General features: G+C 36.2%; 1 protein-coding gene across 1 annotated transcript; it reads left to right on the top strand.

The window, feature by feature from the left end:
- The first annotated feature begins 4,605 nt into the window (after positions 1-4,605).
- On the top strand, positions 4,606-23,500 carry LOC137404729 (receptor-type tyrosine-protein phosphatase kappa-like). The gene is made up of 22 exons (XM_068090961.1): positions 4,606-4,618; positions 5,978-6,054; positions 6,797-7,010; positions 9,534-9,637; positions 9,995-10,178; positions 10,445-10,550; positions 11,557-11,827; positions 12,142-12,193; positions 12,315-12,414; positions 12,987-13,119; positions 14,382-14,469; positions 14,793-14,866; positions 17,266-17,391; positions 17,883-18,031; positions 19,561-19,696; positions 20,102-20,248; positions 20,623-20,719; positions 20,832-20,899; positions 21,251-21,373; positions 22,206-22,348; positions 22,578-22,713; positions 23,426-23,500. The coding sequence occupies exons 1-22, from the start codon at positions 4,606-4,608 to the stop codon at positions 23,498-23,500; spliced, it is 2,616 nt and encodes an 871-aa protein (XP_067947062.1).
- Positions 23,501-25,392: the final 1,892 nt, after the last annotated feature.

The raw sequence follows: 25,392 nt of genomic DNA, 5'->3' as shown, positions 1-25,392 counted from the left end.
TACACTAGAGACGATCCTAGATGCAGACTGTGTAAAGATGCACCTGAGACCATCCAGCACATCATCAGTGGATGCAGGCAGCTAGCAGAGAACGCATACACTGAGCGGCATAACCATGTCACAGGTATTGTGTATAGAAGTCTATGTGATGAGTATGGCCTTAATAAACCACAACACTGGTGGGAAGCTTCTGGTAAGATGAATGAAAATGACCACGCTAATATCCTCTGGGACTTCTACATCCAAACTGACAAGCATGTCCTAGCAAACCAACCAGATATAGTGGTGGTAAACAAGGAGAACACGAGGGCTACTATAATATATATAGCAGGACCCAATGACTACAATATAGCCAGCAAAGAAAAAGAAAAGGTAGAGAAATATCTCCCTCTTGGAGAAGAAATTAAAAAATGCGGGAATGTAAGAACAACTGTAATCCCAGTAGTCATTAGGGCACTGGGCGCAATAACACCGGCGCATAAAATGTGGCTTGCCCAAATATCAACAACAATCAACTCAGGTGAGTTGCAGAAAAGTGTGCTATTGGGAACAGCTAAGATTTTGAGGCGAGTGCTCAAACTCCTAGGTCTCTGGTAGGAGACCCAAGTTAGAGCAGAATTTACCACCCATACGGGGTATCAGGGGTGAGGAAACGATTTTTTATATATATATATACATGTATATGTATACATATATATACATATATATTGTAAAGGCCTGGCCCGGGTAGCTGAGCCAGCCTTACTATCATAACAAGCAGGTGCAGCCTGAACTCTGGGCTTCCTCTTGTCGGGCCCTCCTGAAACACCTGGTGGTCAGATCAGGCCGTGGCTGCTGCCCAACCTCAGGCCCGCTTGGAATCCTAATACAGCCAGCTCCCTGAGTCCCCATCGTTGGCTAGTTTAGGTCCCGGGCTAGCTTACTGTACTTACGGACTCTCCATTCAGTATGGCTTGTTTGCTGGGACCCTCATCATTTTCCTCTATCCTTGTGCACTGCCGACAGTCCTCTGGACGGGCTTGCCGGCTCAGTCTGTTGGCGATTCTGTGCTTGACCCCCGCCGGTGTTCCAATCAATACGCAATTTCCGACAGGATCTCCGGCCATCGGGCCACCTGAGCCATCGCCTCCCTTCTTCGGCACAGCCATTTCAGGGAGGCATGGTCTGTACGGAGTACAAAATGCTGCCCATACAGGTAAGGCGGGAAGTGTTTGACGGCTTTTACCACCGCCAGGAGTTCTTTGCGAGTCACGCAATAATTTTGTTCCGCTTGGCTGAGTGTTTTGTTGTAGTAAGCTACTACCGTCTCTCTACCATTGTGGTTTTGAGACAAAACAGCTCCCACCCCCACATTGCTGTCGTTGGTGTCCAGAATGTATTTCTTCATAGGATCGGGATATCCTAACACGGGTACCGATATTAGGCCACGCCAGAGTTTCTCGAACGGTGATTGTTCTACTCCGCTACACTGACATGTTTTTCATTTTTCTGTCAAGACAGTGGGTGGCTTGGTGTTAGTGGCATAGTCCTTCAGATATTGTATATAGTATCCTGTGATTCCCAAGAAGGCCTGTAGTTCCTTCACATTTTGGGGAACTAGCCATTCCGCCACTGCCTTGACCTTATCCGGGTCCGTGGACACTCCTTCTGGGCTCACTACATGGCCGAGGTATCTCACCTTCTCCTGGAGGAGCTCGCACTTAGAGGGCTTTAGCTTCCGCCTGGCAGTTGCCAGTCTCTGGAAGATTTCCTCCAAGCAGGCCAGGTGAGTCTCAAAGTTGGGGGGGGGCGATGACTATAATGTCATCCAGGTAGAGCAGGAGAGTTTTTAAGTGGAGTCCCTGCAGTACCGACTCCATCAATCTCTGGAAAGTGGCGGGGGCTGACATCAGTCCGAACGGCAGCGCCCTCCACTTCCACAGTCTGCTCCGCACGCACACCCTACTCCGTTTACCTTGATACTGGAGTGTTCCCGTGCTGACCAGAGCTCGGTCGGCACATCCTCCTCCCTGATGGTAGTGTACGAGCCTATCCTGTGTCCAGCCGCCACCTCAAGGGGCGATTACCTGGGTTTAGGCATTGTACGGACACATCACCCTGGTCTACGGGTTGATTCAGGCTAAGCGCCACGGGAATGTATGGGTCGGAGCCTTCTATTACACCCACGGGTACGTAATATCTGGCCGAGATTCTCCCCGCCACCCTTACCTCGGACAATGGTGGAATGGTGACCTTCTTCCATGTATGTACTTTAGACACCATAAGCCTGCCGTACTTGTCTGTGCGTGTGAGCTTTCTGCCTTCAATAGAGATGACTGGTTGGTCGAAATGTTGCATGTTGCATCGGTGAGAGATCTGGAAGGGCATTCTCAAAATAGCATCCTCGCTGAACTGACTCACAATGAAGCTCTCCTCAATTGGTACGTCACGGATTCTCCCTGCTAGTCGGATTAGCCGGTAGAACTGGAGCTTGCTCCTGTCTGCCATGAGTCCGTACCGGTCATTCTCCTCCAGCTGTGCTTTCACCCTCACCAGCATCCTGTCAAATACTTTTTATACAACATGTTGGTGTTACAGTCAGTGTTTATGAAGAAAAGCAGGTCTTGTCTCTCCACCTTCCCTGGCAGGAAGTAGCTTGACTTATGGGGTTTTCCTGGGCCCCAATCCTTTGTAGCTCTCCCACTCCGGTGGCATCGTTATACGCACTTTCGGAACCTATTTTTCATGAACGACCCCAGGCCAGTACGGTGGTGGACTTTCTTCGAGCTGGTTTGCAAGGCTTTCCTTGGGAGTAGCTGGCATTGTGCTCTCCCCGTACCAGCCCGTCGGACCTGCAACCTGACTCAGGCATTGGCCTGGTTCTCCGTCCTGGAGGGGGCCGACTTGGTTCGGCTCTCGTCCCTCCTCTAACACAGATCCCTAGGGAGGGTAGGCTCGATCTAAGCCATCCCCATTTCTGGATCTGTAACACCCTGATCTCTAGAGGTGCTCCACCATTGATGGGTCCTCTTTCGCTCCCGATCCGTAGGGTACAGATCTCTGGAGAGTCTCAGCCCCTGATGAACTGGCTCTCGCTTCTGATCTGCCCTGTCTAAATCTATGGAAAGGATCAGCGCCTGCTGGACCTTTTCTCCCCGACCTACGTCGTTCTTGTTTCTGAAAGTGTTCAACTGAGGTTAACTTCTCCCTCCTTCCCGATCTGCGCTTAAGTCTCATGAGAGCTTCAGCTGACGCCGAATCTGCTATCCGCCCTGAGCTTTGCGGCCCACATTTCTTGGACTGGTTTATTCTGGTCGTACTTCCCTCTGGACTTCCGTCATTTTCCGAAGTCTCTTGTGGTCTAGCCCGCCTTTGGATTTGGTGGATATATCGCATTTGGGCCTGTCTGGCCGCCTGTGGCGACTCCCGAAAATCCACCTTCTTTCTCTTTTTTCTCCGTCCAGACCCTCTAGGCTCTGGTACAGGTTATAGGTGTGAACCATCCCCACCGGAGGCGTCCGGGCGGCAGCCACCAAGTTTGCGGGGTGGTGCCAGCCTTCTGGATCCACCTCCGCCTTCCTTCGGCCTGCCCCCTCAGTTTTCTGTGGTTTATGAATTTCTGGTGCCCTATTGCAGCCAGTAGGTTGCCCTACTGCTGCGAGCGGTAGGCGTTTACCTGGTTCGGTATCTGGCCGGCACTGCCACCGGTATGTCTCCTGGGGCAGTTCCTCCTCCAGTGACTTGCCTGAATGCACTCCCAGCACTTGACCACACCTCTTCCCCGTATCACCTGCTGTGGAAGAGCCTGTGGCTGATCGATTGGTTTTTTCAGGTCAGCCACCTCTTTCTTTAGGTATCTCATAGTTGTCAGTAGTGCCTCTAGCGGGTCAGGGGAAGTCCGGGCCACTACGGCCTGTTCCCCAAGAGCCTGCTCCTCTTCTGTCTCCTCAAATCCTTCTGGCTGAACTGCCCTTATTCCGGATCTCCTTGGATGGTTCTGCCTGGTAGTCGTACCGGGCCATATATGCAGATACCCGTTTCCCAATTTCACGACTGTCTTTATGTTGGGAGTGGGTACTGCCGATAGGTGTCTTTGTAGGTACATGTTCCTTAATGACCAGCAGAAAGTGTCTACCGCCATCTCCTTTTTCGTGCGATCAGACAGCTCCTCAAAAGCAATTCTCGTGAGTTTTTCTATTCGAGTGACATGTTCAAATGCAGTAGTGTGATGTTCTTTCCTCAGGCTCTGCAGCTCAGTTCTTGCTTCTTTGGGGGTCATGCCAAACCTTGCTCGGAAGTTGTTAAATACCGCTTGCAACGTCTGTCCATGTCCACATTCCTTGGCCTGCTCTCTCAGCCTTAATCGATTGCGTAGTTCGGCGAATCTGGCTCCCCAGTCATTCGCGATAGCCACATAATTGAACTGCCTTATGAAGGCCTCCAAACTACCGTTCCCATCATATTCAGGAGCCTTGAATGTCTTTCTGGCTACCGGGGGTCCCTGATTTCTCCGCACCTCTTGGTTAACAATCATTTTTTTCCATTGCATTCGTCAGTCGCTCTAGACCATCTAGTAATTCCCATTGGGCGACTCCCGGTCGTTCCGCGCTGCGAGTGCGTCTGGCCATGATTGTGCCTTGTTAGTCCTCTTTGTGGGTTTACTCTATCCCACTTCTGCCACCAGTGTATTGGCCTGACCCCGGTTGCTGAGCCAGCCTTACTATCCTAACAAGCAGGTGCAGCCTGAACTCTGGGCCTTCCCCTTGTCAGGCCTGTCTGAAACACCTGGTGGTCCGATCAGGCCATGGCTGTTGCCCAATCTCAGGCCCGCTCGGAATCATAATACAGCCTGCTTTCTGAGTCCCTATCGTTGGTTAGTCTAGGTCCCGGGCTAGCTTACTGTAAGGCCTGATCCCTTAAGCTATTGCATCTCCGATTAGGTTCAGTAGTAGCGTAGCCCAACCCCTAGCCTTCCTTAGGTATTTCTCATGCAGTTCTTTTTCGGGGTCAGACCAGTTCTGGTTGAATGGTCCTGTCTAAGCCACCCAGGCAGGTATGAACGTAATCAATTCGTTTGAGTGAAGTTTAGTCTATTAATTATATATATATATATATATATATATAATCATGAACACACGTACAACAACAGCATCAAGTTCGCAACTATCCCAACGAGGTGGCTTGCGTCTCCTCCTTATATACTGGCCTTTGTCCGCCCACTTCTAGCCTTGCCCATAAAAGTAGTATAATAGCTCTTACATAACAATGCACATATTAGTTATGGCAGGCCTGTGTGAAAGGCTTAGATATAAAGTGTTACATAACAAAGACAAAGATATATGAGGAATGTGTATATAAGGTTATAACAGGTGAACACAGATATGTAATGATGGCATAAAAAGTATATTTGTCCGTCCTCTACAATATATATATATATATATATATATATATACATATTTATATATATACATGTATATAGAGCCTACTAGCTTTACTGCAGCGTTGGTCGAGTAAATAAAAAGCCTTTGGACAGAAAATCAATTTGTATTTAACATATAGCAACATTTGCCATTGCTTGCTGGATGCCTGGCATTGCCCGGGCATCAAGCTAGCAATTAGAAAGAAGAAATTATTGTATATGTCACGTGTGATGGTAAGCATTTTTATAGTGCCATACATACTGTTGTAAATGTTTGTACATCGAGTTTTCTATAAAATAGATGTGAGGTTGACAAAAGTCATATTTTGTAATCATGGCACTCAAGAGCCTCACTTGATTACATAACTAAATGTTTGCTAAACAAATTGTTAGTATCTCCATTTGTACACTAGTGACTAGTGAGTTTATTGCCTATTGCACTAACATCTTTTTACTAAGACATGCTTTCAAGTAAAAGTTAGTTTAGTTATCATTGTAACTATATGTAATAGCTCCACTAAATTATTTGATTTTTTCCAAACTTTTGGTTATTGCAAAATGCTGTTTACTTTTTACCAGATCCGTCCCCTCCAGTCTTTTCATTAAGTTCTAATGGAACGTCAGAGAACACAGTTACAATCAACATCTACCTGGAAGTAAGCAGTTTCAAGTACACACTGTCAGTATTTATATCGCAACATCGATAATAGAAATCTAGAGCAATTGATCAGATATAATATATGATTAATTATAGTTTTTTTCCTGAAGGTCAAGGTGTCTTTCCATGGTTTTTTGTGTTCTTTTGATGTTTTAATGTAATTTCAGGACAAAAATTGAAAATATAGAGGATCATGTAATGTATTAAGTCAGCTGTTTTTGGTTATAGCAAGCCAATGCAACATAAGAGATGCTCTATTTTAGTGGTAGCTGTAACTAACTTACATGTTATTGTGCATGACAACGAATTTAATACTGCATCGTTTCTATTGTTAGACTTCAATCACTTTAATATTTTGCTACTAAATATGGCAAAGTATATACACAATGTGTCAATTCAGGGGCGTTTATAGTGTATATTGACACAGCAAAAACAGCTCTGTTAATAAGTAGGACAATTAAAGTGAGGGTATTGATGAGCATATATGGTAATAGTTGTGGTGCAAACTGATCTTACGAGACTTCTTCAGAACCTACATGTGCCTTAATGACAACTGTAATGTAATAGTATACTTCATGTAATTTTTATTATTTCATGCTGAATAACTTTTGGGTTGACTTAGACGTGGTATATTTTATAAATACCCCATATTATAAGGATTTATCGTCTTTCAAGGTTTTTTGGGGCCGATGTAACATTGTTAAATAATTTATGATTGCCACTTTTTATAATTTTGTCAGGAATCTACACACAAATGCCAATATATCCAGCCCTACTTGATCACCATCACCGAGGCTAAAGAACGCCTGTTCTTCTCTGTCAATAACGCCTCTGCTGGTAGTATCCTGGTGCCAGGTGCTTTTCCATTTACCAACTACTCCGTTTCTATCACAGCAACTAACAATGAAAATAGGAGCAGTAAAATGGAGAGCTTTATTGTCACTGCTGAAACCAGTAAGTGTAACTGTTTTAATTATACTTAAAATTATTGATAACCCAATATTTCTCTCCAAATTTCTAAGACTGTTAGACGTAGATAAACTTTTTTGGGCAATGAAATTACTGGCTGACTTTGCAATATAAAAGAAGAAAAATGCTCGCCTGTTAGGTTGGCAACTTTAATCAAGTGCTTGTTTTACAGAATTTAGCAGTGGTAAAGGTAATCCAGATGAAACTCAATGTGAAAAAAACCAAATGCAATAGAGAGACAATGTAACAGTTTGACTGGATAACTGATTGAAACATTCACTCTTTTGCACATAGCTTTTTTATTTCATGGAGCCATTAATAACATAAATAGTAGTTTCAAGGAAAGTATATAATTTAGGATATCAACTAATAACAGCCAATGTTGTTGCTTTCAAATCGACATCTGAATGGATGTGAATATTGTAAAAGTTAACTAGTTGAATTTTAGCGCACCTTTACCAAAAAACATTCCAAATAATTTGTGTCAAATGTGACCAATATGAGCAGTTTAATTTTATTCCTATCTCATATCTCACTGCAACCACAAGTTTTTTTTTTGTGTGAATATCTTCACTTTTAAAGACAATTAAATTTGTAGTAAAATAATAGATTGACAAAGCTTTAAAAAAAATAAAATGAAAATAGCTATCAGCATACTGTGTTATTTTTAAAAGTATTTTATAGTATTTACTATGTATTTTTATGTTTTACCGGTCTTCTATAGATGATAAGCAGCAAATATCACGCGCTAAGGCATATTTTTATAGGTTAAATGTAACTGATTTTTTTTCAAAAACTCTGGTTACTCATCAAAAACCTTTCTTAGGTTAATTATGAATAACTAACAGATATTTGACTAAGTAGTTTTTGATATTTGACTATTGGTCTATTGAATCTACAGTTTTTGGTGTTCTTGTAATTTACAGTGATATTGACTGAACTGGAAATTGTGTAAAACCAAATGATTTTGCAGTGTTGGTGAGTTTAGTTTCTGACACCCTTTCAGCACTTTGTGATATCAAAAGACCAATTAGATTAAAAAGTTACAAGGTACACAAAATATTAGCGAGTCTAACTAGTCTATTTCACATTTGTTTCCGTTGGAGATGTTGTACATCTCAAAAAATTGCTATAGCTTTTGCATTTAAAGAAACAAGTGATCAGCTACTATAGCAGTTTGGGTCTGCTAGACACCCTACAAGCTTAATTAGAGAGAGTGAAACATTTCTGATGCTATTGAATATAAAACAACAAGAGGCAGCTTGATTTGTTTGTTGATAGATACTCTTACTATATTGTATTTTCCCATTAGAGTCAGCAACGTGAAGTGTAAAAGAACATGGCTAACATGAAAAAAACAAATATCAAGATGCTAGAATATAAATTGAGACATACATGTGAATTGAAGTAAGCAAATATTATAACAACAAAAGTCAGATCTTTACATTTTCCCAAAAGCAGTGAAAAGACAAGAGTTAATCTATGATAAACAAATAAAACAAACCTTTGGTTCTCCTTGGCTGGCGCTAAGCAAATAGTTGTTGGCGAGTAGACTAATGTATTTAAATGTAATCCCTCAATATAGGTAAGAGTGAAATAAATGGGTTGTGATCAGCTGAAGATATTGATACCTACTGACCAAGAGAGCTTACGATCTACTAGAGCTTCAGGGAAGAATTCAGTAAACAAAAACAAAACAAAAAAACAAGGTTTTTGTCTTTTCGGTTATTAAACTTGGGCCACCAACCCCGGTCAATCCCAGGCTGAAAGTCCAGATAACTTCTTGCAGAATCATCGTCAAACGATCCCTTTCTATTTTGCAAATGCTTACAAAACACTGCCTTAATCACAGTTTGTGGTTAACTGTGCGCTGCGCTTGAATTGTTCATGATGATGTGATTATAGCAATGTTTGTACTTTGCACCTCGTTGCCAATAACATATTGTGATGGAAATAAGTTGATATTGTGATGTGTACAAAGTATTATGGTAGGTATTAGGTGGAAAAGTTATTGCATGCTTGTAAAAGAAACAGGTATTATTGTACACAGCACAACCGTTCCAGCTGGTGCAAATTCTCAGTGGAATCCGCAACAGCTACATTTAACCCAAAGGTTGCAAAATATATAAATGCTTATTACAGTGATTTACAATGGGGCTGCAGACATACATTTCTAGCATACAAAATATTCAAGGTTAAAATTATGTCAAAGCAAAACTGCTTGGAAAATATTGAACTGACTATCAATGATGATTGCAACTGTTTTTTGCATACAACTTTTCGTACTTAAATACTGTTGAAATAAACACCCACCTTATTTTTGTTAATTAGAAAGGACAAGTTTTGAACGATAAGCATTTAAAATTCATTTCTCAAAAATATAATCAGTAGTTGGAGAGTAGAGTGTTAAATTCTGCCAATAATGTGTGACTATACAGTGTTCTTTCTTTATTTCCTAATTAAACAAAAGTAAACAACATATATACATGTAGTGATGTATATTTATAGAGGCACCAGAAGTACCGATTACGATGCTAGTATCCAACGCAAGTTGTGTTAAAGTCAATTTATATAAACCAGAGATTCCCAACGGAGTGATTCAGAGTTACATGGTAAGAGAGGCCAAGCTGTCTATTAAAAATATGATGAAAAATCGACTCTTTTGGTAACTATGCGTAAACTTCTCGCTCTCTTATAAGCTTTTTAGATCTATGTATGTTATGTTATTCTTACTCATTTGAAAATAACTTTATATCATACTTTTCTTTGAGATCTTTAGTAGTTCTCATATAGAAGCCTTTAGCAATATTAATATGCAGATCTTTGAAGTTTATCTGCAATGGTTGCATGCTTCTTTGATACTTAGAATAACCTTATATTTTATGTCATGAAAGTTAATTATCTAACAAGAATTTTGCAGCCCATAGCATTTATTCTTACATTTTCTCCTCGCAAATTCTGTGTTTTAGGTAAGTTGTAGCCACTCAGAGTCGGTTGCAATTAATACTGAATTGCAATCTGATTTGGATGAAACAGCTACAATAAGTTTCTGTGGGGTTCCTTCAGCCACTCTCATTAAATGCAGTACTTCAGCAATAAATTCTATCGGACAAGGAATGGTATCAGAAAACCGAGTATATTCACAGCTAACCGGTTAGTGCTCCACGATCATTAACAACTTGAGTCACAAACAGCTGTGAGAAAACTTTTTTAAATTCAAATTGCTCATGACTGCTATTAAATTTGCCTACATAGATTTATGTATGAAGGAATTTTGAAGATATAGTTGTGAAAAGTTCATTTTATCTGAACTCTAGAATCATAGACTTTTATTTTGATTTTAGAACTGTTAACACAGCTACATGTAGGTGCAGTTGCTGTATCCGATAGCTTCCCATATATTTTTACAATTTTTGCAGTTTTGAACATTCAAGGGTCAACAATTGAGTTGGTAAAAGGAGCCAGTAAAGGAATTTCTGTGAAGGTCAAAATAAAGAAAATCAGCATAGAACGTGGTATTATTGGGTAGGTACTGTCTGCGGTATCATTTACTCTATTTTGCATAATTAGCAGTCATGACTTAATTTGGAATCTAAAGCAGTTTTTTGCACCTAAGAACTGCATACAGCTTTTGTCAACTTATGTTAACATGTATTTTTCTTGTCGGAAACCACACTGAAGTAAGGGCATGAAGCACCTACAAATGTTTGCCTTTTTAGAAATTTCCATAGCAATAACTTTTGTTTTAATCTGCTTTAAAAACAATCAATATGGAAGTAACTGAAAGTGACAGGCTTTAAAATGGAGAATATATTTGAAAACTAATTATTCATGATTTGAATTAGTTAAAATAAAGTCTAATATTGTTAACTCTTGGCTAAAATCCTAAATAGGTATAAATAGTAAGCCATTTTGGTAAATTTCAACGCTAAATTAATTGAAAAAACCTGGCTTGTCAATATGCAAACTCCCAAGTTTTGAATAAATAACACTCATTTTCCAGTTAAAACAGCTATGTAGCCAATATGTGCATAATCTTGCATGAACTGTGCACATGCACATGTTAAATTTTTACCGTTATAAAAGTTACGTATGTTTTGACAGCCGCTTGTTTGAATCCAGGATTAGAAAAGAGAATAAAGGTTTTATTTCAGTGAAACTCAAACTGGGTACATTTAGGATAGCAGCCTACCTCTGTAACAGTAACACCAATAAACCTTCCAGCATTTGGAAATAATTGGGCAAATACCTGTTCTCTGTTCATTGTTGGCATAGCTAACAATCTCTTACTGTATTTATCTCAGCGTATTTGTGCTCATAAAAATTAGATAACGAGTCAGTTCATTTTAGAGCACGAGTCAACTGCTACAGTAGCAAGGAGGATTTCACAAATGTAGCTGCTATATTTTCCTTTATATTCATCATTAATTGAAAGCAATTATGCATTCTTTAGTTTCACAATAATAGGACATTGTACATAGTTATTTATAATTTCAAGCTATTCAAAAGACTTGCCCTTAATTAATTTTAGGTCATATCTTGTGATGTTAACTAAACAGCCTAAAGGTCAAAGAAAAAGAGACACCGGAAATTGTGGGTGCACCAAAGAGTCAGCAGGCAACCGATACAGGGAGTCAGCTGAGTGTTACTGCTATACAACTGCTGAACTATCTGCTGATAAAATTAGAGACAAATACGTATTCACAATTGGGGATAAGAAGAAATACAAAGAGTTTAACAATGGAGAGCTTGAAAAAGAAGCAGAATACGTGATATACATAGCTGTCAAGGTAGAGACTGAGGTAAGTTAAATGAAAGTTTGATAATGAACCGTTACCAATACTGTGAATAAGAACCAGTGTTCCATTATGTACATTCAATTTCTGAGTTGATATAGATAAATTCAATCAATCAATTTTTTTGTTGATAATAGCAAATAATTGGTTCATAAATATTGCGTTTCTATAGTAATGTAATGTAACAAGCTGAATGAAACCCCTAGAAGTCCAAAGCTGCATTCTATGCCTTTCATTATTTTGAGAATGTAAAATTTCCTTTGCTACTGAAGACCTATTTATGATACCATATTAGAAATAATGGCAAGCTTTCATTTCAGGAAGGACTTGACCCACTTATTGAGCTTCATCCTGACTACATCACCGCAATAGGTTAGTAACATTGATAAACATTGTGTATTTGTGTAGAAGTTAATCTCAAACTGTTTAATCATATACTTAGAATCAAAGTTCATGAACAGCTTCAATTTCAGTTCATTCCACTAAATTTTAGCTCCTAAAGGTGACCGATCAAGTGGAGTCATAGCAGGAGCAGTAGTAGGTAGTTTTGCTCTAGCAGCTCTGGTCATTATCTTAGTCTACATGCTGTGGAGGTGAGTAAGTAAAAAGCCATAGTTAGAGGAGATAGACTATAATTTATTTACTACATGCCATTGAGCCAGCCGATTAAAACAAGTGATTTTTCTCTAAAGCTGTGACTCTTGTATGCATATCTATCAGCAGCTTAAATGTATAGAACAATTTCACTTTGGTAGCACTGATTGTGTAAGACAAACAATATCATAGCTTATTTGTGTTTATTAAGAATCCGGAACAAGTCACTTGAAAAGACAGACGGGACAATGGAATTTTCAACTGAAGTCATAGACACAGGTAGTGAAAACCATGGTAAGTCGATGTAGTCAACATAGAAATTGGTAAAAATATTTTAATTTCAATAAATCAGATGCATACATACATTCTAGTTACGTGTAAGTTTAATGTAATAATAAACGAAAACACCATAAGAAGTTTCTACAATGTTAGATCAAACAATTTAACAAAACTAAAGGTTTTATTGACTGCCAACATCTTGTCATCTTGCATGACTGAGTTTGATTTAAACCTTGACATGCCACAAAAGTACGGTTGTTTCAGCAAATAGAACTTGTGAAGTCACTGCCAGGCTTTCAGCGCAGTTTGAAGAAACAACTTACGGTAACATGGAAGAGCTAAAGCCTAATTCAGAGGCAATACCAGTTCACAAACTTGGATGGTACACAAAGACAAATAAAGCAGCCATCAGAGACCAGTATGATGTGAGATCTATAATAATACTATGTTTATTTCAGTAAAATTAATAATGTAATAAACAAATTTATGTAATAATAATAATTCAATGTCAAATGTGTAATGTTAAATAAGTTAAATTTTTCATGTCATAAAACTGGCCGATAGAAAAATATCATTGTGACCACCAAATTTGACTAATCATGCTACTGACAGAGCATTTATTTCTATTTTGTTTTTCAAAGAATTATTTCTCACACTCACAACTGCTCAGCCATACCAACACATAAATTTTCTAAAAAAAATTTTTGGCAAAAAACCTAGCAATATATGTATTTTTAGGAAATAGATTTATGCCTGTCACTGGTAGCAGAAAACATAATTTCAAAAATGTTCTATCTTGGCTGCTGTAAAACTGTAGACTGTTTGAAATGCATGTTTGGTTTGAATATAATTAGCCTGTCATAATGTAATCGCGATTACTACAGTAAACCTTTTGTAATATGTATTGCAACTATAGCTATTCTATACTTTCAAAAAGGAATTAGCAGTATATCACACAAACTATTACATATGCGTAAGTTTTATTGTGAGAGCAGAATTCATGCACTAAACATAGAAGGTAGTGAAGAGAAATAAAACTAATTATCTAACAAGTTCTCTCAGTCTATGCATACATCCAATACCTTTTAGTAAACACCTAGACAACTTTATTTCATTGATGCTGCTGCTCAAATGTTATACGTATATCCTTTGCGTATATATAGTGTTGTGAAGCGCATCATGCATACAACTAACAACTTATTCTCGGAGTCAGCTACTGTTAATTGTAGATATAACTTCACGTTTGGCATGAAAGCTTCAAAGCCCTTTTGGTACAAATGCCCTGACCATAGACATATCAACACGCCTACCCTAAAGTGCTTCTCATGCTAAATAATTAACCACAGTGCCCTTTCCTCGTCAAGAGTGTATTTAACTTCCAACTTTGCTCTCAAATTTTTTACCATATCATTTTGTATGCTTATTGCAAGCTGAAATTTGGAGAATAAATTTATATTTGAAATTGATATTTGCAATGCAATATTATGATGAATAGTTATCTTGTCTTTTCTTATTACGAATTTGTTCTTCAATATTGTAGACTATGTTGATGTGCTAGGTAATTGGTATGGTTTTTAAGTTAGCCATGGTTTTTTTAGGTTTTGACTGAACTTTTTATTATTATTCACCAATCAAGAAGTTTGACGCAACATTGAGAATGCTCCAATATTTTTTTGCCTGGTTGTAGACTCTCAAACTACAAGAATCACCTAAAATGGACGTTGCCCTTGAGCCTCAAAACAAAGGAAAATGCCGATACAAGAACTTATACCCCGGTGAGTTTGTGAGATAATGGTTTCACTGACGAGTTACCTTTATCAGGAAACGTTTTTTTATTTATGTAAATTTTAACAGAAAAATAATTCTACCATCACTAGCTGATTAGTTGCAACAAGAAGATCTCAATATAACCCAGCCAGCTGAACCATGCTTTTACTAGGTATACATTTCAGTCGGTTTGAATTTTTATAGCACCCTTAATTAACTTGACTTGTTCAGTCGATATTATCTGCATGATAATGAAGCAAAAGCAAAGCCTTAAAAGTTTTACAAAAAGATAAAATTTTTATCATAGTTATGGCAACTGCATCTATTTTAGCTGATGACCACAGAGTAAAGCTTCGTGGAACTCCTAAAGGAAAGAGTGACTTCCTTAACGCTTCTTTTTTGAAGGTAAAACACCTATCTCCATATCTACAAGTCAATTAATTTCATGATTAGCTACTCGCTATTGAACTAGCATTTTTCTTTACTCGATTCATCATCAGGTAAATGTAGAGTCTATAGTTTAGATTTTAGGATTTAAAATCATCTGGTTAGTCAATGTTTTAAAGCAATTAAAGTATGTTGACATTAACTAAAAGTTTGTTTCAGGTTGCTGTCAATAAAATAGTTTAAGCAAAACATACATTATTTGCAAAAACATTTTAAATATATTTGATTTTAATAATTATAAACTTTTCAACATTTACTGTAAAACTTACTGACATGCAAAATGATACGCTGCTATGAAAAGCATAAGAAACCAAAAATTTGACAGATATTTGTATTATATTTAAATAAATTCCGAAACTATTCCTTCTCCAACTGCACCGGTCTTTAATAGATTGGCCAAAAAAAGGTTTTTTCGGTGTGAAAATATTGAGTATATGTTATGTTTTGCTAATCTGTTTCATAGTGTTGCAATCAGCTAAATTTATATTTAAAAGACGGCAAACATTCCTTCGTTGCACTAGTAAAGTAGCCCAACATCTAAAGAAACTTATTTTCGTGTATATGCTTTAGGAAATGTTGAATGCAACATTTTTGGTGTTTTATCTATTGTACTTGCTATTTAACCTTTACTCTCTTTAAAGACTTGAATATTTGATACCAGCTTTACTTGATATGTTTTGCATTTGCATCCTAAAATACATGTAAGACTTAATTATAAGTTTCCTCTTTTGATGTTTTTCAACTGCTGATTTGAAATAAGTTTATTGCAATCAAAAAAATGCTAGTCTCGACTTTTGTGCCATAAATCTGCTAGATATAATCTTTGTATTTAGTACTTTATATTAATTTTGTACTGTTCTAGTATTTATGGTCACCTTTTCAAAAATTTTCTCAATGGTGAAATATGTGTTTATTACCAAAGCTCTAGCGAACTACTATTATGTACACTAGAACTTTTCAAGTATTTTATATTAGTGTAATTTGTATAATGTTGAATACTAATTGTGTTTAACAATCATACCTAACGCTCCTTACACGGTTTTAGGGGTATTCAAGGGATAACCAGTACATAGCTGCCCAAGGTGAGTCACAAGTGCAATCATGATTTGAGGTTGTTGATGATTAATTTTTATTAATTATTGGTCGTCATTACTAGATATTTTGCTTCAATATGTGAAAAAGTTCAATGAAATGTTTAGCAATGTATACATCTCAAACTTTTATCTTTTATTACTACAGATGGATGTCAATGTCAAGGAAGCCTGATAACAAATGTGATTAGAATATAACAAACTTATTAAAATATCTGCTATCTTATTCAGGACCTTTCACCAATGAAACAGTTGCAGACTTTTGGTTGATGATCTGGGAGCAGAGGCCAAGTGCTATTGTCATGGTTACAAGAGCCATTGAGAACACTAAGGTAGTGTTATCAGTAGTTTTTCAAGTCGGTAGACATGCACTCAACTTCACTTAACTTAATGAATGAAAGTAAATAAGATCATTGACATTTGATTTTACTTCATTCCAGGATTGGCATTATATATTGGATATGTTGTATAGTAGGGTTTATAAGGCTTTAATATGTTGTATAGTGGAGTATATAAGGCTTAAATATGTATTCTACTGAACTAAGTAATAATTTTTATCTCAGCCTAAAATTTTATCACTCATCATTTTCTAGTTTTATTTTTACTATAGTTTTTAGCCGACCTCGTTAAAACTTTTGTAATGTAACTTTACGATAAAACCCCAGCAATGCCATTTTTGAAAACAGCCTTTGCATAATTGACCATTTAATGGCTATCAACAAAAATATATTATATTAACAGTATCTTTGGAGTGACATGAATAGAGCTGGTACATGTAGTTAAAGAAGAAAAAAGGAGACAAAATATTTTTAATACTAACTATGTTACCCACACTTGAAGAAAAATTATTACACATTGAAATTGATCTGTGTTAACAGGTAAAGGAAAGTTAACTGGACCATAAGTTTGAGCAGATCGCCACTCCGATTTTGTTACGAGTTTTATAAAGAAAATGTCACGCTTTTACATAAAGAATTCTAAACAGAAAAATGGTCATTGTTTATATTTCAGCTGTTTTGAGAAGGTTTTCAGTGAGCAGCATATCAACATCTTTGTTATTTCAATCATAGTTGAGTTTCAAGCAAATCTTTGCTCCAATTATATGACGAAATATGATTTGTAGGCTAAAACAGAAAGCCATTATGTTCTACTGTGTAAAACAAAAGATTCGTATAATAGGTACATCGTAAACCTGAGATCGAACTTTACACCAAAGGTAGAATCTGTCTGCATTTGAAATGTCAACTCAATTTTTTCCATTTTTAGACAAAGTGTATGCAGTACTGGCCACTAGAAGTAGGAGTTGCCAAAGTATTTGGTGAATTTTATGTTTCTCTAAAAAGTGTGAATTTGTATGCTGAATTCTCAATGAGTCATCTAGAGGTTGCTAAGGTGAGTTTTATCTGCTAATTATCAAATATGAAGTCCAACATGTATAATCTAATATTTCCTTGAATGTGCAAAACTTTGTTCCATCAAAACTGTAAATTTGTTTGTGTTATCCTATACTTTGTTATCACTCTAGGGAGAGATAACTCTATGGTTTTATCCTATACTTTGTTTTTTGAGATGCTGGTATAGTTTAATATACCATAGTAATAACTCTTAAAGCCTTATACAATGAAGTGATCAGATATCCATTTGCAAATAGTTTTCTGTCAAGTAAACTGGAAAACAATTTATGTTATTACAAAGCACTGGTTTGCAGAATGGTATGATATTCTTATATCCCAGTAGAACAATATTATAAATAAATTAAAGAAACTATTCTTTTATTTCTCGTAAACTGTGGTTTTACAGCAAGTGTTAAAAATGATGATAAAAAACACATTATGTTATGCAAACGCGGTCCAATTTTTATGAAGCTTGTTTTTTATTTTTAGGATGGAGAAAGGAGAACCATCACACACTTCAACTACTTGTCATGGCCCGATCACGGTGTTCCCGATATTGAGATGTTTGTTTCATTTCACCGACTCATCAGTTCTAGGATTAGCAACAGTAAAACACAGCCTTTGCTTGTCCACTGCAGGTATTCTTCTTAAGGAAATGCACATCACCTATGTGAACATGCAGATATAGTGTAGCGCCTTGCTACTATCAGTCACATTTTAAAGTAAGCAAAAGCTTAAGAAATTCATAGCTTTTAGCCTCAAATAAATTTTATTCAAGCCATATGAGGCACTCTGGTTTATCCATTTGTTTGTATAAGAATTCTCTAAAATTTAAAATATCTTAGTAAGCAGAAATAAGGATTTTGTTGTTCAAATAAAAAAACCTTTCAAAATGATGTGGCTATAAGGTAACAATAACATATTACTAAACTATCTTGCTAATTAAAAAAAGAATAAATTCCTTCAGAAACTGTGGAAAGTTAAATATTATATTTTGTCTGAAAAATTACTGATTTATTGAGTATTTCTAGTATATGTGACATTAAAAGCAGCTATGCATTTGGGCCTTAGCAAAACTAGAGTTATGTTTAGATTTTAAAACTTATAAAATAACGGCAATAAAATCCTCTTGAATGTGCATACTTTTGAAAACCCTTAAAAAACCTCCCAATGTCTGCAAGTAAAACCAGGTTCAATCCTACTTAGCTTTCAGTTTTACCAATAGTTGCCTCATGAAAACTTTTTTTGTCGCTTGATTAGTAATCCAAGTGAGGGCAGGATAAACAGCCTGCCACATTAAAAAATTTTCATTTACTTAATATTTTAATGTCGTACGAGAAAAAAATCGAATGTTTAATGAAGCCTATGTTGGCAAAAATCAGTTTTGCTGACCACATTCTTTATTATAAGAATCTATCTGGCTTTGCATAGGCTCACAAAAGTTACGCAGTCATGTCTTTAGTTGTAATACACTGTATCATTTAAAGTGAGTTGTAATCTATTGCATCATTGTAAGCTAAGATGTGGGCTCATGATGAGTCACATTATGTTTTTGCATACAGTTTACTAGATTCTGCACCTCTGATCTTGTTATTTTGTTTGAACCCATCGCACAAGAAGACATGATTTGAACGGTATTTAAGGGATAATACAATATTGTTTCCTTGTGTTCTGAAAACATGAGCTTCACAAGAGTAGACTAAAATGCTATCAACTAGGCTAATCATCCACCATTAATATTGCAGTGTAAGCTTTACTATAATAAGAAAATTTTCCAGGATATTATATACCTTTTTTTGTTAAGAAAAACCTTGAGTTTACTGGGTTAAAAGTGTACTATTAGCTATTTTAATTGCAACTCAAAAATCTAGCATCATGTACATTAGTAACAATTTTAGTCAATGAAAGCATTTATTGATTGTCATGAAACATCTTGCCTTAAAATTTGAGGCAATCTCAAACATTGCTGTACAAAGTGTTAATCCTATAATAAATATAGAATGCATCCAAAAGCAATTGTGGAAGAAATGACTTGTTTTAACAGATATTTGAAACTGAAACTAAACAGGTAATTGGATGTAACTCGCAAGTTTGTATTTATACCTACAACAAAGTGCCTGAATAAGGAACGGCGCCTTAGAAAAATTCCTGCCTACATGTGTTTTAGTGCTGGAGTTGGAAGAACTGGAACTTACATTGCACTCGACTACCTACTTGACCAGGCAGCAGCAGAAGGAGTTGTAGATGCTTTTGAGTGTGTGAGTGAAATGAGAACAAGAAGGCCTTGCATGATACAAACTGTGGTATGTACAATGCTTCTTTACAATAAAACAGTGGAAATTGATCGATCTTCCCTTAAAAGTCTGAATAAAATGAAAACATTCTGTTGACCTTGCAATCACATGTAGAGCCGAGTTCAACCTTTTGTTAAATCAATGTTTGGTACGCAATTTTTCAATAAAATATCAGTAAATTTAAACTTTTTGTTGGTTTTCCATGACCCATGAAAGGTAGCAGTTTATATTTCAAAATCATTTCATGTCTTAGCAATGAATTTGTTTTACCCAACATATCAAACGATTCAACACGGAACTATTGCTTCCATTATTGACAATGAATTGAGTTGATAGAAGAAATGTTCAGTTTAGTTATGTATTTAACTGTCTTCAAAGATACAGTAATTCATTATTTATATCTAAACACTACAGGAACAATATGAACTGCTACATGATGCTCTCTATGAGTCACTATCAACTGCGAAGTTTAACTGCCAACCAACAGACATAGAAGCTAGAATGGCAAAGCACTTGCAACAACCAGGAAGTGATGCTGACCTCATCTCAGCTGAGTTCCAAGTTTGTAAATCTTTTCAGAGACAGTATTTGGAGCTGGGGGTTAAAACTTTAGATTTATATGAAACTATTGATAAGGCACCAAGAAAGGTTATACCTTGCCATGAATATGTAATGTATGTGAAACTTCTCCTTAACATATATTAGGAACGGTTAGTCAAAATTTGCTCCTAATTTGCAAAAAAGTAAGAATGATACCAAAAACATTATATTTTTGCATAATTAACTTGGACGAATTACTCTGAGACAAGCTGTTTTCCTAATCATGTTATATTCATGTAAAACAAGGATGGTTAAGCACACCAAAAGACAGGCTTAAAGCTCAAATACCACGCTATTTCAGAGTGCTGTTATCATTTAATATATTTACATTACAGCATGCAAAGGAAAGAACTGGCTCTGTTGAGCACTCTTTTCTTCCAGGAAAGGACCCTGCAAATCTCCATAAGAATCGATGTCATGAGATACTCCCATGTATGTATCTGTCACACCCTTACTAGCAACTTGTTTCACAACGCTTACGAGCACACATGCTATATGCGCACTGGTTTCTTTGGTCTGTTGCGAGCTCTTTCAATTGTTTTAGCTGAAAGCGCAATGCCATTCCTCACAAATGGAGCAAATGGAAACTACATCAATGCTGTATTTGTTGATGTGAGTACATCGGTTAAGTGCATCTTGAATCAGGGGTTTTGGGCAGTATTGGTAATTACAATTCAGCTCAGGTGTTGGCTTTTGACTAAACTATACAAGCTTTGCTAAAATTTATACTAACTTCTGCTTCTTTTGCATAACAGGAGAATATCAAAAATTAAAAAAAAGCTGAATCCTTGATGTTCTCAAAATTTTCCCAGCATATTTATAAATTTCTCTTAATTAACCTTTTAGTGCCAGTTCCTTACATCTTCACTTCTTTTTAGCTTTGCAATTATTGTGGCAGTCCAGGAGTTAATACCTAAATTTTTAAGGTAAAAATATATTTCAGTTCAAAATCTATTATTTTAGGGGTACAGAGACAAAAAAGAGTGGATAGCCACTCAGCTACCACTAGCCAACACTCTTGCTGACTTTTGGCAGTTGATGATTGAAAAGGACATTTCAATCATTATACAACTTGAGCCCAGCCCCGTGAGTGCAACAATATCAAGCCTACTGACTCCTCTAAATCGATAAGTTTAGTTTAAAAGAACTAGTGTTTGAACGACTGGTGAAAAAAATTATTTTTCTCTTGGGTAAGCGTAACAATGTTGTTTACTTAACACCCACATATTGTCATGCAGCTCTGAGCATTGGCACAAAACTTGCCAGTGCGCTTTTTTTGTTTAGCACAAAATACATGGCGATTTGTTATTTATGAGTACATATTATTTACCAGCATGTAAAACAAGTTATTTATGAATAACAGTGCATTACTTGCATTGGTAATCATAAAACCATTGCAAGTGAACGCTTATGCACAGTTTTATATCCGTTTAAAATTATTCTAGTATCTTTATTTCTAGATTGCTTTCTATCCAATGAAAGATTCAACTTCTCTTGAAATCAATGATTTTGTGATAAGAAGAGAAAACACAACTGAAGGAAGTGCAGTCAACCTAGTTGATCTTTGCCTGAAAACAAAACAGGTTCTTATCCACTCATTCAATTCAACTTCACTCTGTCATACATACTGTATGATCTGCATACTCTTGCTCATATTTGGTATTTTGTGTTCTTAGTTTCTATCAAGACTAAAATTTAATACAAAAACTTGATTGAATTACAGGTTGTTTTTCCGTTTCTTTTAAGTAATTGTCAAGTTATGGTGATCCAGCAATTTACTGGAATAAAATTGTTTTGGAAAAATAGCCATTAAAAAATTTAGAATTTGTGAACAGAGACAATTGTTAGTGTAAACTGGTTGAATTTATGCTGAGTGAGTTACATTGATGCATTGGTTGATTGATTGATTGATTGATAGACCAGTATGCAAGTCCGAGTGATCGTAGTAAACGGAAAAAGCTCCGAGTCACTTCCTACGCCTGATGTGATTCTCTCCTTGCAAGAGACAACTTCAAGAGTGCAGCAAGAGCTGATGTGTAAGAGAATGTGCGCCACCTGCTTGTAAGTGTTTTTGCATATGTAATTTGTTTTGAAATTTCATATTTTCAATATTTATTTTGAGAGATCATAATATTTTAGTTACTTCTCAGCTTCCAATAATTTACAGTTTGTAATTTCAAATTATAATATACTTTTTATGTTTTTGAACTTTGCATTGGTGCTGGCAACTCACCGCATATTATACCAAAAAGTATTCCAGCAGCTGATACAAATAGTTTGACACTGTCAGGGATGGTAGCACCAAGTCTGGACTTTTTATCTGCGCCCACAATGCTATAGAGCAACTAAAGACAGAGCAGGTGATTGATATCTACACCCCTACTGTTATGGCCCAGCTGAGACGACCTCAGTTCATCTCTACCATTGTTAGTAATTTCCTACAAAGTTTGTTTTTACTAGTCTATGTTCTTTTTTCTACACTTGTAACACTGTTCTTTTCACACTATTTTAAATCATTCATATGTTTGTAATTCATATACTAGTCTCTTGCTCATGAAAACATAATTATGTTCCACAGTAATTTTTCATGCTTATTGGAAACCAGCTCTCCACTAAATACATGTAAATAAAAATCTGCTGAGTTAAAAAATGTTTAAGTATAGTTATTAGCTATATTTTAACAACAAAATAAATTAAACTGCTTTCTAAACATAGTGTACATATTTATCATATAATAAGTAAGTAAATTAGGGTTTGACTAATGTATCGTTTTTCCGCGTTAGTTTGCTAAACTTGCGTCATTGTCACTTTGAATAGTCTTTTGCACAATCATCAACCTTACATCATAACTTCTACCATTCTCATTTCTACATCCTCATTTCTCTTAAATATCTCTAAACTACAGACTTGCTCATATAAACATATGTTCAATATTTTAGCCCTGTACTTATTGTTTCTACTATTATATGTGATGTTATCAACCCATACTTTGTACAAATATAAAATACCATTGTCTTTATGTCGCTAAGAAATAATACTAATTGGAAGTTTTGCTTGATCTCTTCTAGCCTAGTTTCCCTTGCTAAATTAATGACTAAAATAAATGATTGACTATCAATAGCTTTGCATATTTTACAGGACCAGTATGAATGGTTATATAGAGTACTCATTGATTATCTCCATGCCTTTGGAGAGTACTCAAACTTCAGATAATCATCTGATGATGGCTGATGAAAGAAGACAGTACTTCAACATCATTGATAGTATATAATAATTCTGTGTGCGCTTTTACTGTTCTGGCTTCATTATCTTTTCATGAGTTTTATTTTAGTCCCCATTGATTTAAATGAGCACAAGGTTACAATATTTTATGTTAGATGTTTTAAGACCAACAGCATTAGAGCCCAACGTAAATTTCATATTGATGTGTTATATTTCTTATACGCATATTTCTATTGAGTGATGTCACTAAGACTTCCTTCAAATCTGTTTGTGCTTTGATGGTATTAATTCAACTCAAATTGCGTTATGCTTAAAAGAAATGCTTATATTAAATGAATATTTTAAATCATAATGAGTGTGATGAACAATGGCAAAAACATTATATTCTTTAATAAATAATGATTTTCAAAAAAGTCTTTTTGAGCCCAAAGTCAATTATGATACTAGGCCAAGTAGGCCTTCAATGTGTATTTTGGATACTGAGACAGATATATTAAGTTTAGTAAATAGCTGCTCCCTTCTAAAAACCGGGTCAGGGCCCACACTATAATGTACTCTTGTGTATCCATTGAGCATTGAACAATTTAGATAAGCTGTTTTTTGGCAACTCTAAACTTTATACAGACCCTTTTGTATTCAGAATGTTATTTCCATTAGTTGCTTTTGTTTGAGTAAACTGGAGCACTAATTTACAAAGCACCAATTTCTCTGTATACTACTCGCTGAGATGCTTCAGATTAAAAAGTGTTTAAACGGACGGTATTTAATGCCCTTGTGGCGGTTTATTGGATGATAGCAGCATTGGTCCGGATAAGTTGAAATAGGCGCAAGAACGTTTTGAGGATCACACCAAGTCAATATTCCACAATGCAGCGTGGAATTAGCACAGGTTTACCGTAAATGTAGAGTTGAAACATGATGGCGTCTTTTCTTTGTCTCTCGAATTTAACAGTAGACAAAGTAGTCTGATCCCATCTTGCAACAAATTAGAAAACACCGCAAAATTTAGTCATACACAACGTCATGACAATACACCTAACATTTTTTTTTGATGATAATATTTTAAGAAACCTAAAACATTGCATGGTGTGCAACTAGATCGTTTCATCTTTCAAACAGTTTAAAAAGAAAAACAATTTGAACACAAGAAATTCATGAAAATACGTAAATGTAACAAGACTGTTGTATAAAACTATTGAGTCATAATAAAATCTTGGACTACTATGCATTTGCAGCATTCTATTTTATAGAAATGAGATTTAGTATTACGCTGTATTTTGTAAATTACATTTACTTTAAAAAATTATTTGGCACTTACAGATAGTCAATACAAGCAAGTCGACTAAAATTGTCTTTGAATCTTTTGGTAGTGGCTAAATTGTGGAAGAAAAACTACGGTTGGTAATGATTTTTTTGGCAAAACTCCTGTAATTATAAACTGGCAAGCAATTTTGTAGTTAGCTAATAGTATTAGTAGTTAAAAAGTGCAAATATTCCACATTCAGGTAGAAAATTTACGAAACTTTCAAATTCTGGCTGATCTTTATGTTTTTTGATATGCTAAGGAAAATAGAAAATTTCAGGAGTGGTAGTTTTACTGATGAATATAAAGCTTTGTATGTATTACTGTAGCTCACCTTTTTTGAGCTTGAATAAAAGATAAACAACAACCAATGGCTTGAAAAACTTGTAGCAATTGTTTTTAAAATACATTAATTAGAAACAACTAGTTTTATATATTGTTCAAGGTCAGTCCGCCTACATTTATCCAGCTAGAGGAAATAACTCAGGATGAAAATGTGAGGTGGCAGCTTTTGATAATGAAGATGAATAATTGTCCACTTTTTGCACCGCGGAAAACTAACTTGAGTAAGGTTCTCTGG

This window comes from Watersipora subatra, chromosome 9, assembly GCF_963576615.1.
Source record: "Watersipora subatra chromosome 9, tzWatSuba1.1, whole genome shotgun sequence".
Classification (NCBI taxonomy): Eukaryota; Metazoa; Bryozoa; class Gymnolaemata; order Cheilostomatida; family Watersiporidae; genus Watersipora; species Watersipora subatra.
The sequence above is the reverse complement of the archived record's forward strand: the minus strand, read 5'-3'. Positions and strand labels throughout refer to the sequence as shown.

Bases quoted from the DNA above. Each gene is read 5' to 3' on its own strand.
- LOC137404729 (XM_068090961.1), top strand. The intron at 10,179-10,444 runs GTTAGTGCTCCA...CAATTTTTGCAG, and splicing joins AGTATATTCACAGCTAACCG to TTTTGAACATTCAAGGGTCA. The intron at 18,032-19,560 runs GTATTCTTCTTA...CATGTGTTTTAG, and splicing joins CCTTTGCTTGTCCACTGCAG to TGCTGGAGTTGGAAGAACTG.